This window comes from Boleophthalmus pectinirostris, unplaced genomic scaffold, assembly GCF_026225935.1.
Source record: "Boleophthalmus pectinirostris isolate CB_2022bp ecotype Guang Dong unplaced genomic scaffold, ASM2622593v1 HiC_scaffold_9, whole genome shotgun sequence".
Taxonomy (NCBI): domain Eukaryota; kingdom Metazoa; phylum Chordata; class Actinopteri; order Gobiiformes; family Gobiidae; genus Boleophthalmus; species Boleophthalmus pectinirostris.
Genome location: NW_026571541.1, coordinates 14,631,288 through 14,644,393, shown reverse-complemented (window position 1 = coordinate 14,644,393; position 13,106 = coordinate 14,631,288). Strand labels below are relative to the sequence as shown.

At 39.7% G+C, this 13,106-nt stretch overlaps 3 protein-coding genes across 3 annotated transcripts; 2 read left to right on the top strand and 1 right to left on the bottom strand.

The window, feature by feature from the left end:
• Positions 1–407: 407 nt before the first annotated feature.
• On the bottom strand, positions 408–1,356 carry LOC110163572 (claudin-4-like). Its single transcript, XM_020928557.2, has one exon. It carries the CDS (start codon positions 1,299–1,301, stop codon positions 675–677), a length of 627 nt encoding a protein of 208 aa, XP_020784216.1. The 5' UTR covers positions 1,302–1,356; the 3' UTR covers positions 408–674.
• A 3,421-nt stretch (positions 1,357–4,777) lies between these two features.
• Positions 4,778–5,440, top strand: LOC110163570 (claudin-4-like). The gene has a single exon (XM_020928555.1). The coding sequence runs from the start codon at positions 4,778–4,780 to the stop codon at positions 5,438–5,440; it is 663 nt and encodes a 220-aa protein (XP_020784214.1).
• A 1,964-nt stretch (positions 5,441–7,404) lies between these two features.
• Positions 7,405–10,140, top strand: LOC110163655 (uncharacterized). Its single transcript, XM_055147874.1, has 2 exons — positions 7,405–8,202; positions 9,343–10,140. Exons 1-2 carry the CDS (start codon positions 7,552–7,554, stop codon positions 10,051–10,053), a joined length of 1,362 nt encoding a protein of 453 aa, XP_055003849.1. The 5' UTR covers positions 7,405–7,551; the 3' UTR covers positions 10,054–10,140.
• The last annotated feature ends 2,966 nt before the right edge of the window (positions 10,141–13,106 follow it).

Genomic DNA, 13,106 nt, shown 5'->3' with positions numbered 1-13,106 from the left:
ACGTTAAAGTTAACACTTAGAGAGCTTTTTTGCAAAATAATACAATAATACATTTTAAGTGGTATTGCATGGAACAGAAATGTAAAAGTGCTCTGAATAGGCTTTCATAGGAAAACAATGCCATTGGGTAGTTAATGGTTTTTCTTTCTATTTCACTACTAAGACACTACACTATCCTTTGTAACTACTCATGAGATTAAAAATAACTGTAATTGTGTGAACATGTATTCTACATAAAAGTGTGTAGATGTATAGAAGTAGCCTATGAACGTGGCAAACTACTATACTACTACTATATGTACGATTTTGACCAGTTGCTACAAAACTGTATTTTATAAACATGAATATTAAATATTTTATTAAGAAAAATATGCACAGTATTCTATAAAAAACATGGCAAATTCAAAAATATTTCAATTAAACATTTATTTACAGCACAAATTGCTGACAATGGACATAATATAAATGACTGAAAAAGACATAAAACATTTTCAATAGTAGGCTATGCATTTGAAGTCCCTTCTCCATCCAGTTACATCTGGGTGTGGCACTTCCCTTTTTTTTTTGCAGTGTTACTGTTTCAAATAAATGATGAAATTAAAATGGTACACATAAAATATTTCCAGGAGCAGACTATATACATCAAGTCTTTGTAAAAAAAAGAATTCTTTTCCTCACACATAGTCCTTGGGAGCAGTGGCTCGAGAGGCAGTGTATTTGGCAGAGTTATAGTTATCCTTGGGAGGGCAGTTTGCACAGAGAATCCCCCCACCAATGAGGAGTAGAGCAGAGGCGCCCCAGCCAATGAAGAGGGCGGCTCCGAGCTCTTTCTTCTGAGAGTTCATCAGCATGGGGTTGTAGAATTCTCTGACCACAGTGTTGGCCGTCCAGCACACGGGCACCAGGCACAGGATCCCACTGATGATGAAGATGACTCCTGCTGCCACACACACTTTGGCCTTAGCTGCCTCATCCTCCACACAGTTGGTGCACTTCCCTCCAGCGATGGCCAGGAAAATCCCAAAAATGCCCACCAAAATGGAGATGATGATAAGAGCTCGGGCAGCCTGTAGGTCCTGCCCCAGAGCCAGCATGGAGTCATACACCTTACACTGCATCTGCCCCGTGCTCTGCACCACACATGTCATCCAGATGCCCTCCCATGTCGTTTGAGCAGTCACTATGTTCTGTCCAACGAAGGCAGTCACTCTCCATTGAGGTATAGCACATACTATGATGACTCCAATCCATCCAATAATGGCCAGGGCAATGCCCATAATCTGAAAGCCAGCAGCCACCATCTTTTTGTTCAGTGGTAAAATGTCCTAGAGTGTTAGCAAAGTTTGTTCTTCAGAAGTCCAGGTACAATGTGCAGGTAAGTTTGGAGTGGGTCTTTTATACTCTTAAATGGGGTTGGGCTCAAACATTGTCATATAAAGTTGTGACGTGATGCAAGTCCCCCCCTTATTCCCAGGTGCGACATGCTTCATCATGTCAACCAGGTTTTTTCGTTAAGTGCATGACATACTCTTGAGTCAAGTTTGGCCACACCTTCAGATTTTTTTATGTTTTCCTCTTGTTTTGAAACGTGTTAATGGTTAAGAAAATTTCTAAAATATACATTTGCCCATGTCAAGATGAAAGGTCTAAAGCAAACAGTACACAATAAGTAAAGCAACATTTTGACAGCTTCCATTAATAATTAGCACTAATTTACTATTTATACAACACTGTATGTATAACTTATCATACACCAATATGTACATGTTACAAAAGAATCAGATTTAGAAAGCTACTTTACAGCAAAAAAGCTGCAGAAGTATAAATTCTAAAGAACCTTTATTATGATTCTGTACCAGGTTTTGAGCTATGAATGTCTTATTCTAGAAAGACATGTTTTATCCTTACATGAGTTTAGCTATGGACTAGTTAAATGTACTTTTGCTTGACATACTAACTGTAACTTGGTGGGAAGATGTTTTTTTAAGTTGAAGTTCCTGTGTTAGTGTGTCCAAACAGAGCTCCATTCTGTATAATCCTTTACACACTTCAGGGCAGAGATCTGGACATAATCAGTGCTGAAGTTATGGTTCTAATCTTTTTGAGTATGATTTGAAGACATAAAACAACCTCAGCAAATTTCACAGTCACAAAACAGTCAATAAATTATGGAAGCCTATTTCAGCCAGTAAATAAAAAATAAAAGCCTTACAGTACTATTAAATTTCCCTTTGCTAAGTTAATATGCATAACCAAAGTAGTTTAAGTCATAAAAATATATTAATTAAGAAAGATAGGTAAGAAAATCAGTATATTTAAGTCAAAATAACATGTTAAGCTTTGCACTGCACACACAGACCACAAACGTACTACAACAATACACACAGATACAGTATATTTCAGATATGCTTCATGAGAAAAGCAAGTGTAAAATTTTGCCTACCTTGTGGCTGTTCTTGGGTCTGAAGCAGTGAAAGTGTCCCCCATAAGCTCCTGCACACTGTAAAATCAGGTCTCCCTTCTAACTAATTACTGCTATTGTCCAGTTCAGAAATACATGAGGATAGAGATGCTGAGAAGTTGGCACAGAACATGTCACTGAATCCAGCTGACTGCAACAAACTGGGACAGGAGAGAAGGAGTTGGTCAAACCAGAGTATCAGATTGTCCAAGGCATGAATGGACACTGTGTTAAGGGTCCAGAAGTATCATTAAGAATATAAAGCCTCTATTTTGTCCAGGTAAAGTCACTAAGCTACTCAGAGGTATCTGGGGAGATAGAGTTCCACACACAAGGAGCAAGAGATTAGGAGGAATTCGAACAATTAAGTATCTGAAGAAAGATGGGATGAGGTAGAGATTTGTCTTCGACCTTATGTGCCCTTACAATTTAATATAATTCGGCACAAAATCTGAATGACCCTTCAGTGTACAAAGTGATTCATTGGCTTTGGCTTCCTATTATACACAACATCTTGAGAACTTCAAAAGGATAGAGAGATTTTAATTGAGCATCTAAATCTAAAAATCTAAATCTAAAACCTAAATTAACCAAATAACTGCTATTGGCATTAGTGGTTGAAGTAACTGAAACAATTTCTTTTGAACTGACAGGTGAATATAGCACAACAGTTGTATGAGTGTGCACTTCAGCATGAGAAAATGCCAGAGGCAACAGAAGTGACAAGTGGCAGCAGGTAAAACAGAGACATGTCTAGGCACCTTTTAACGGCTTTCTTCGAGCTAATCAGTAAAATGTAGGCCTACAGTGGCTGGTTTTACACTGTCATGTATTATTGTTGTATTTCCCCATGACTATGTCTGTGTGGGCAGTCTGGTCAAATCTTGGTTCATGGTGTCATCCTAGTCAGGCCTGAGGCTATAGTGTTTGTACAGTCACAGTTTCAGTCAATACTATTTTGGTAGTATCTGTGAAAGATGGTCAGGTGAGTCAGAGGTGATGAAGTGTGTCACATGATGCAAACAGGAAACAGCAGTTCAAAATAAATAAAACAACAACAACATATGACTACTTTTGTCAGATTTTTCTTTTAATTTAGCTTTTATAGCCATTTAGTATACTGCAGCTTGTTTTGTTTATTGGTTGCCTTATTTGAAATAGGCAGCCGTTTTTGCTTTTCCTACCGCTGCATGAGAATACGCACAGAAACTGGTTGGACTGGCTAACACTCCCACTGTGTAATAACCCAATGTCCTCAGTGCTCTACAAGTGAGAGCATGTGCGTTTTTCTAGTGAATTGCACATCTATTCTTGGAACTTTCGTTCAGCATTGAATGATTTGATTAAACATTTAAATGCAGCATTTCTTTTACACAATCAGTTTAATACATTGGTATGGTTGTGTATGGCTGGTGTAAACATGAATCAGTTATGCTTATTGGCATTACTTCTGTTTCCTGTTTTCTTTCTTTTTTTCCCCTTTTTTTCTTTTTTTTTTCTTTTTTTAACATTTTAAGAAATATGGTCTATTAAATTTGTGCACAATTAATAATCTCAGTGTAATGGTGCAGGCTACTGTACTCTGTCGCCTCCTGTTGTTCAGAACATACACCACCCAAAATGCCCAAAAGTAGACGTGACTTTCTCCCTGCAGGAGTTTGAAAGGCCTAACGATTCCCAGATGTATTCAGATACAGTTTTTTTCTGCAGTGTGTGCACTGAAGTCTTAGTAAGGGGTTAGACTGAGGATCAAAGTTCATTTGCGCTACTGACCCCTGATGACCTCTGATAATGAGAGGAGTGAGACAGAGCTCACCTGTCTGGCCACTTTAATAACCCCTTTATCTGTGATAGAACAGGTGTTTCTCTGGGGCATTCAAAGCATGATATTGTGTGAGATAATGAGAACATAATGAGAACAATAAGACTATAAACATTGTTTAACATTGCTGAAAAACAAATATACTGATACTGTGTATTTCTGTATTTCTTTGTCCATTTTTGTTCAGTAAATGAGTTTGTAAATCTACTGTGAATTATGCTGCACCTATATGGAATAATACTTTGATATTTGATACTGTCTTTGGACACATGAGTCCAAGCTGCTCTCTGGATGTAAACATGATGCCATCTGAGGCTGACTCCACCTTCAGTCTAAGCTGTATAAAGAAGTGTGATTCTCTCTCTCCGTCTCTCTTACCTAAGTCTATGAGAGGACCTCAGTCTGTGATCTGATCTATCACTGAGGCTGAGGCTGCTGCCTGCCGACAGAGGACCCTTATCCACTGGCCTGAGAGGACAGCTCTGTGCAGCACCATGTCCTCCACTGGTCTGGAGATTCTGGGCATGATCCTGGCCGTGGCTGGGTGGCTGGGGGTGATGGTGGCCTGTGGTATGCCCATGTGGAGAGTGGCTGCATACATTGGACAGAACATCGTAATCTCTCAGGTGATTTGGGAGGGCCTCTGGATGAACTGCTCAGTGCAGAGCACGGGGCAGATGCACTGCAGGGTGCATGATTCCATGCTGGGGCTGCCTGTGGACCTACAGGCTTCCCGGGCCCTGGTCATCATCTCCATGGTGCTGTGCATTATTGGCATTGGTCTGTCAGTAGCAGGGGCGAAGTGCACAAACTGCAGTCAGGATGTGCATGGTAAACCTCGGTTTATGGTAGCTGCGGGAGTCACCTTTATTGTGGCAGGACTGTTGATGCTGGTGGCTGTGTCCTGGACGGCACATGCTATCGTCATGGGCTTCTACGACCCCATGCTGGAGGAGACTGGGAAGAGGGAGTTTGGGAACGCTCTGTACTTCGGCTGGGCTGCCTCCTGCTTGCTCATCCTCGGTGGAGCACTGCTCTGCTGCTCCTGTCCTCCCAGGGCAGCCCGGGCACAGAGTGGCTCTGTGCCACCTCGAGTGGACTACTCTGCTCTTAAGACTGTGACAGTCAACGGGTACACAAAAAGAGACTATGTGTGAACAAACTACATTCTATAGAGCACTGCTGAAGGACAAAGCATTTATTACCGGAAAAGATGATGAATGACAACAACAAAGCCTACAGTTAAACTCTTGACACTCTTCACACTGCTGGGACCTTAGACATGAAGAAATTCATAATTAGTTTTATGTACAGAAGTTTAAATTAAAACCTTAAGTGGGAAGCCAATGTGACCCTGTCAATAGAAATTGTAAATATGCATTGTCTATAATATATTTATACAACTAAATTTAGTAAAATATTTTCTTTTTACAGCTAAAAGTAAATTTACAACTTTGCAGTGTCTTGTATGTTCTTTCTAAAGTATTTTTGTGTTGGAAAGATTCAGATGAAGAAAATCAACTAATAACATCTGAAAGTATTGCATTTTTAAAATCTCAAGTATTTTATTTCACTGGAAGAACCTGTAACAGTGTGTGGCTTGTTTTAAAAGTTCACCTTCTAAGCTCCATTGTTCATGAGAGTTAGTCAGGGAGAGCGGTGAGGAGGGGGACAGAGTGGTCTTACAAAAACAAAGAGCTCTATTGATTTACTGGTTGTGCTGCTTTGAAAAACCTTAAACTGAAAAAAGATCTAAGTGTGGAGTGAAAGAACTTCAATTCAGTACGGGTGGATTCAAATAAAGTGCAAGTGAAAATAAGTTTAAAATACTGATGTTAAATATTGAATAAGAACGCACTGGAAGCTGGAAGGTCTCTAGTGAGCACATGCCCTGGAGACATGTGCACATGGATTAACAAAGCAAAGTTGAGTATACTCACAACCAATGAGTCACTAGAGCAGAGCACATGCTTCTACCCAAGCTAATGGAATTTTGTCATTGCATAATAAACTAACCAGAAGCACCAAAGATAATTAAGAGGCAATTTAATTTAATTAACAAAAGTGGGAGACATGAATTACTATTAAGATGAACAAGTAGACAGTTACAGAGGTACAGTATTTTGTCTACAAGTAATACGCATTATTAAGATGAACAAACTTGCCATTGTATACTTTAGCTCAAAAGCTGATAATTACACCTATAGTTTACTCCACTGTATATTTTCTGAAATCTTAAACAAAATTCAAACAGAAAACACTACTTTCCCCAGACTTTTTCTAGGTCAGTGTGTTACAGTTATCTGAAGAATTTGGTGAGGTGCATTCATGCTGTATTGGGCAAAGCTCTCAGTGTTTATTAACTCTGTGGGGCACCAGGTACATTTCGGAGACATTCCATTCTTCAGGCTGATAAAAGACGGGGGATACAGTAACACCAAGCAACAGTGTACAATGGGGTCTGGTCTGATCTCAAACAGAAGGAAAGAGGTTTGCACATAACTGTATTTTAAAAATATTTTAAAAATTTGCTCAGTTTTAGGGTTTTCAAAAGTCAAATATAGATGAAAACTTTCTTGGTTTCTTCAAAGAGGTGGGGAGGAGAGGGAGTATACACAGTATGTATTAGAAGAAGATAACAACACACAGAATAAGACCTGCATACAAAATACAACTGTTGCAAAACTACAAAACACACAAAAAAAATCACATTATTTATTTATTTTAAATTAGTTAGCTTTTTGCAGTTGTATTACAAACTTATATTTTCTAAACTGTAATTATGAGACACATATACCATAATCAAGGAAATATTTTAATGCTTGGATTCAAAATATTGTAGTTTCACTGGCATAGACTTTTACTTATTTACAGTTTAGTGATTATTACAGATACAGGGAGAGTCTGCAGACAGCTTTTACGATTTCTTCTCCTGTCAATCATTCACCCTTCTATCTTTGTGTGGTCTGTTAGGCTTTAACCAACACTGACCTCAGATACTGCCTCTCTGTTTGCTGTCCCCTCACCCAAACAGGTGTGTGAACTACCAGGACTCAAAGCAAGTTCAATCATTAAGCCAGGGTTGCTAACATGCCTAACATGATGGCCAAATCAGCTTCAACAGAAGATAATTTGAAAGTCATCCTGACCAATAACCAAGTGACTCCACCCTCAGCTTTGTGTTAAAGCAAGCTTATATTAGCTGGAGACTGTACACTAGTCAGTGTATCCCATTCAAGCTCTCCGTAGGACAGCTTTGGTCTCCATCATGCCTTCTGCTGGACTTGAGATTCTTGGTGTTACCCTGGCTGTTTTAGGATGGATCTCTGCCATTGTCTCTTGTGCTTTACCCATGTGGAGGGTATCAGCATTCATCGGGGTGAACATAGTGACCGCTCAGATCACATGGGAGGGCATCTGGATGAACTGTGTGGTCCAGAGCACTGGCCAAATGCAGTGCAAAGTGCATGACTCCATGTTGGCTTTGAGTGGGGACCTCCAGGCTGCCCGTGCCCTCACTGTCATCTCTATAGTCCTGGGCATTGTAGGTGTGATGGTGTCGATAATGGGGGCAAAGTGCACCAACTGTGTGGACCAGGAGGTGGTTAAAGCTAGGGTGATGATAGCAGCAGGAGCTTGCTTCATCATAGCTTCTCTGATGGAGCTGATCCCAGTGTCTTGGTCAGCACATACAATCATCATGGAGTTCTACAACCCAGTGACACCTGAGGCGCATAAGAGGGAGATAGGAGCAGCGCTGTATTTGGGATGGGCCGCCACTGCCTTCCTTCTGATTGGTGGGATCATCTTGTGCTCCAGCTGCCCACCACAGACTGAGAAGAGGTACAGGCCTCCATCCAAAGTAGTGTACTCTCAAACACGGTCAGTGGCCCCGAGTTATCCTGAGAGGAGAGACTATGTGTGAGGAACTGGGGCTTGGTAACATTAGAATGGACACAAACAGGGCTTTGTACTGTATAGTCAAGACTTTTTTCTTTAAAAACATTGTATTTATGCTGTTTTTGTTCTTGCTGTCAATTTTTTTACAGAAAAAAAGTACTGTATCTTATTAAAACAATTTGTTTTCTTTTGTGTCTTCATAAGTATTTGTTTTTTATAGCATAAATTTTTCTGAAGTTAACAAGTGTTAGCTCTGGGAACACCTTTTAAAATAAAATATTAACATAAAAGATAAAACTGTATTTTTTTGTGTGAAATCCTCATACAGCAATATTATGTTAGTTGTGTTTTAGACAAAACATTGGCAGGTGCATTGGTAGTATAGTCCTTGTGCGTCATTGTTGCCATTAGGTTGATGACGGGAAGTCCCAGTACGTGCATGTTTCACTTGCCTGTCTCCCATATGCTCAGTCTGCTCTGAGAAGAACCACTACTTTGTGTGCTGAGCCACAGCATTAAACAATGGGTCTGTTTCATGGAGCAGGGAGACTGGGTTATCAGCTTGAGGTCACTGAGTGCTGAGGGGGAGGTGTCTTGGGAGATGGCCTCATCCCTCCAAAAATTCAAGGGCATTCTGCAGACAGATCAGCTCATTAAAGGCCATCAAAGGCTGTACTCCTGCTGAGTGAAAGTCAAAACTATTTCTAATAAAACCAAACTTAAAACACAGCTGTGTTTGAGTAACTTTTCATGAAAAGTAAAAAAAAAAAAAAAAAGTTTCCACAAATTTAAATAAATAAACTTAACTAATAATACATGTTTTTATATGTTTATTTACTTAACCCAAACACACACTGGCCTGTTTCTTGTCTTTTCCTGTGACCCACACCTGTAGACATGCAACATAAATCGTTTAGGTTACATTTAAAGACAGCAAGAAAGTTATAATCAGTGTTGACACCTAATTACAGGTGGGTGCCTCCATCACTGTTGGGCTGTCAAAGGCCTCTTTGTGGCCAGGGCTATTATGAGAGTAGCCTGTAAACTGATAGTTGTCTTCACAACTCGGTAGGTCCTTCCTCCCCTTGCTGAAGTCAGCTGCTGCGGGCTCCTCCTCTGCACCTGCCCTGCCTTATAAACTCTGGATACTGTGGTCCAGGCAACATCCCTCTTACAAGTGTCACGCACATTCAGGACTACAGGAAGAAGACTGCTGTTCAGGATGTCCATAGGTCTGGAGCTGATTGGCATTTCTTTGTGCATTTTGGGATGGATTATTGCCATTGTTGCTTGCGCTCTTCCCATGTGGAGAGTTACTGCCTTCATTGGCAGTAACATAGTAACAGCGCAGATCATATGGGAGGGTTTGTGGATGACCTGTGTGGTCCAAAGCACAGGGCAGATGCAGTGTAAAGTGTACGACTCCATGCTGGCCCTGTCTCAGGACCTCCAGGCTGCTCGGGCACTCACGGTGATCTCCATTCTCCTGGCCATCTTAGCTGTGCTCATTGCCATTGCTGGAGCCAAGTGCACCAACTGCATTGATGATGAGGCATCCAAGGCCAAAGTTATGATCATTTCCGGAGTATTTTTCATTGTCTCAGGCGTCATGCAGCTCATCCCAGTGTGCTGGTCAGCTAACACCATCATCAGGGACTTCTACAACCCTCTCCTGACAGATGCTCAGAGGAGAGAGCTGGGAGCTGCACTGTATATTGGATGGGCAGCAGCAGCTCTCCTGATCCTGGGAGGGGGACTGCTGTGCTGCTCCTGTCCACCGCGAGAGACACGGTACAACCCATCTCGAATGGCCTATTCAGTGCCTCGGTCTGCAGGGGGGCCAGCTTTAGAGAGGAAAGACTATGTGTAAAATGGAACATACAGAACAGACATTGTTTAAACCTTATCTCTGACTGAAAAGTAATGAAAAAAGACTCACTGTGAAGGATGATAGTGACCAAACTTTCTTTTTCTGTATTTATGAAAATATTTTGCTTCACAAAAATATTAACAAGTGACACAAATGTTTTTGTGATAAGGTCATGCACTAATTTTAAATACTATCTGTTTTGTTTTGTTTTTTGTTTTTTTTATATTTGGTTGCCAGTAAATATTTTTACATCACATAGCATTTTTAGATAATGTTTAGATGGAACAAATACAAACATTTCTGCTTATTTCTGTCTTGTAAATAAGGTTAAGTAATACCTTTGAAGGTCATCCCAAATGATTGTGGTCGTTAGGCTTGGTGTTCCCTCAAGAAGGGAAGGCTCTCATGTGTGCATGTATTTGTCATAAACATTTTTTTGTCTTTTTTAATTAAATGTCTTTTTTCATAAAAGTGTAATGCATCTTTGTCCATCCCACAAATTACATGTTTTTCCTGAAAGGGCTTACTCATGCCCTGGTCACTCACTAAAATGACACCTGTGCAATGCACCCAGCACATTTGAAAGGTTATCCTGTCACCTAACGCCAGGTGCCACCTGACCACATGCTGACAATTTAACCACATCTGCTCCCACCAATTAGCCACCGGATCGTTTACAGCACAGGTGACAAGTGTGAGTCATTCATGGCTTACATGTATTAATATATATATATATATATATATATATATATATATATATATATATATATATATATATATATATATATATATATATATATATATATATATATATATATATGACTCACACTTATATATATATATATTAGGGGTGTCAAATTATCGCGTTAATTGCGATTAATGAATTACAGTCATATTTAGCGCGTTATGTTTTTTTAATCTCTAACTTTACTGTTTCTGTTTGCGAGTTGCTTTATTATAAAACCTGTTTTTATGTGTTGTTGGGACAACAACACACACACACACACACACACACAAAAACACATTTATAATTTTTTTTTATTTCGGTAATTCCACTCATTGCCGGAAACCCACACAAAATGCGCGCAGTAAGAGCGATGTAAACGTCATGTTGACGTTGGCGGCGTCAGTCGCACAATGGACGAGGCCTACAACTTAAATGTCACTGGTGAAAACAACCTGCATAGGCTCATGATGTCTGCACTACTGTCCTATAGTGACCTGCCACATGAGGGGACACGCACACAAACACACACAAACACACACCTTCATCATCGTCATTAACCTGAGAATGCGCGGACCACGTTTCTTTCCATAGTTACTGCGCGGACACCGACGTGCTCCCGTGCGCCGCGTACGTTTTCTCGCATACGATGCGTAAACCGCGCTTCCTCCTGTGCGCCTCTAAACCAGAACTAACACAAAGACTAAAACCGGGACTAACCCAGTCCAGGACTAAACCAGGACTAAACCAGGACTAAACCAGAACTAAAACCAGAACTAAAACCAGGTCTAAACCAGGTCTAAACCAGGTCTAAACCAGGACTAAACCAGTACTAAACCAGAACTAACACCAGGATTAAAACCAGGACTAACCCATTCCAGGACTAAACTAGGACTAAAGTAGGACTAAAGCAGGTCTAAACCAGGACTAAAAGAAGGACTAAAACCAGTGATCTCATATATATAGCATTTCTATATCAATAATATTTTTAATATGGTTAAGGAAAGACTGGACTTTTTATTGTCTTTAAGTAGACAAAAGTTATCATGTTCAGATTTCCTAGTCTTTGCTACTTTACAGCAAACAGTTTCTTATTCATGGAGACTTGGGCTCAACAGCCAATTTGGAGAGATTTGTTAAACAATAAATGACTTTATAAAGTCACCTTTTTTTTGTTCTATCAGTCTTTTGATCTGCCACAATAATGTAATAATGAATTTAAATGAAAATACCTCAAATTGAAGGCTTTTCTCAGCAATTTTTAGGTGAGATTAAAAAGATTAATTAGATTAATTAATTACAGATCATAATTAATTAATCTCTCATTTTTTTTAATCGCATGACAGCACAAAAAGAAAGAAAAAAAAAAATATATATATATAGTCACTTTTACTTAACAGTACAAAACATTACTATTGTAACATCACTGTTGTTCTTGTTGTCATCTGAAACTGTTGATCATTCAGGAAAGGTTTGGTTGTAAGATATAGTCTAAGTCCTTCTGTTCTCAGAAAAGCATGATGGAACACAGTCCCACTGATCTGTGTTTCCCGTGGTTGTTCCAGTGATTGGTCAAACCACCCTCAGGCAGTCTAGCCTTTGTTAAACAAAATTTTCACAATCACATTTTTGTGACAAAATAGTCATATCCAATAACGTGCTAAAGTAACTAACATAAAATGTAAAATGTTGCATTCATGTAAAAAGATTAGGTCAGAGCAAGTTTCTAGTCATGGTCTCATGGTTTTGACCAAATGCTGATCATGTGACCGAAACTTGGGAGTATGAGGGGCACGTAGGTTGGTTGCCTAGTACCTGAATCAGAGAGGGCATATCCCCCCGCACAGACAGGCTGTGGTGGAAACAGATACTTGCTCAGCATGCTTGAAAAATTCAAAGTCCAGGCCTGAGATGGTGAGGGAGACTTTGTGCAGTTCATGGACATTAGAGTCAAAGAGAAAATGTAGCTTTTTGTTAGTTAGTTAGTTTGTTTTGTTTTATTTCTGGTAGTCTACTTCATGATCATAATATGAATGTACGCCTACTGTTTTGATAAGTATTATAAGATAGATTAAAACACCTCTGTAAAACTGATTAATATACTTCTCTCACTAGTTGTCCTACATTCATAAAATTAATAATTTCAACTTTAGTCTATTATCATGTTGTCTTTTAAAAACTGGAGTCACATAGGCTGAAAATAACTGGGTATGTTCCTGTGGCACCGTCAGGATTTGATATAACGCCGAAAGGTCCACGCTGATCCTCCTTTAGCGCAGCCATCTTGTGGCTCTATCAAGAAGTGCATGTTCTTTACAGTAGCTTCTTG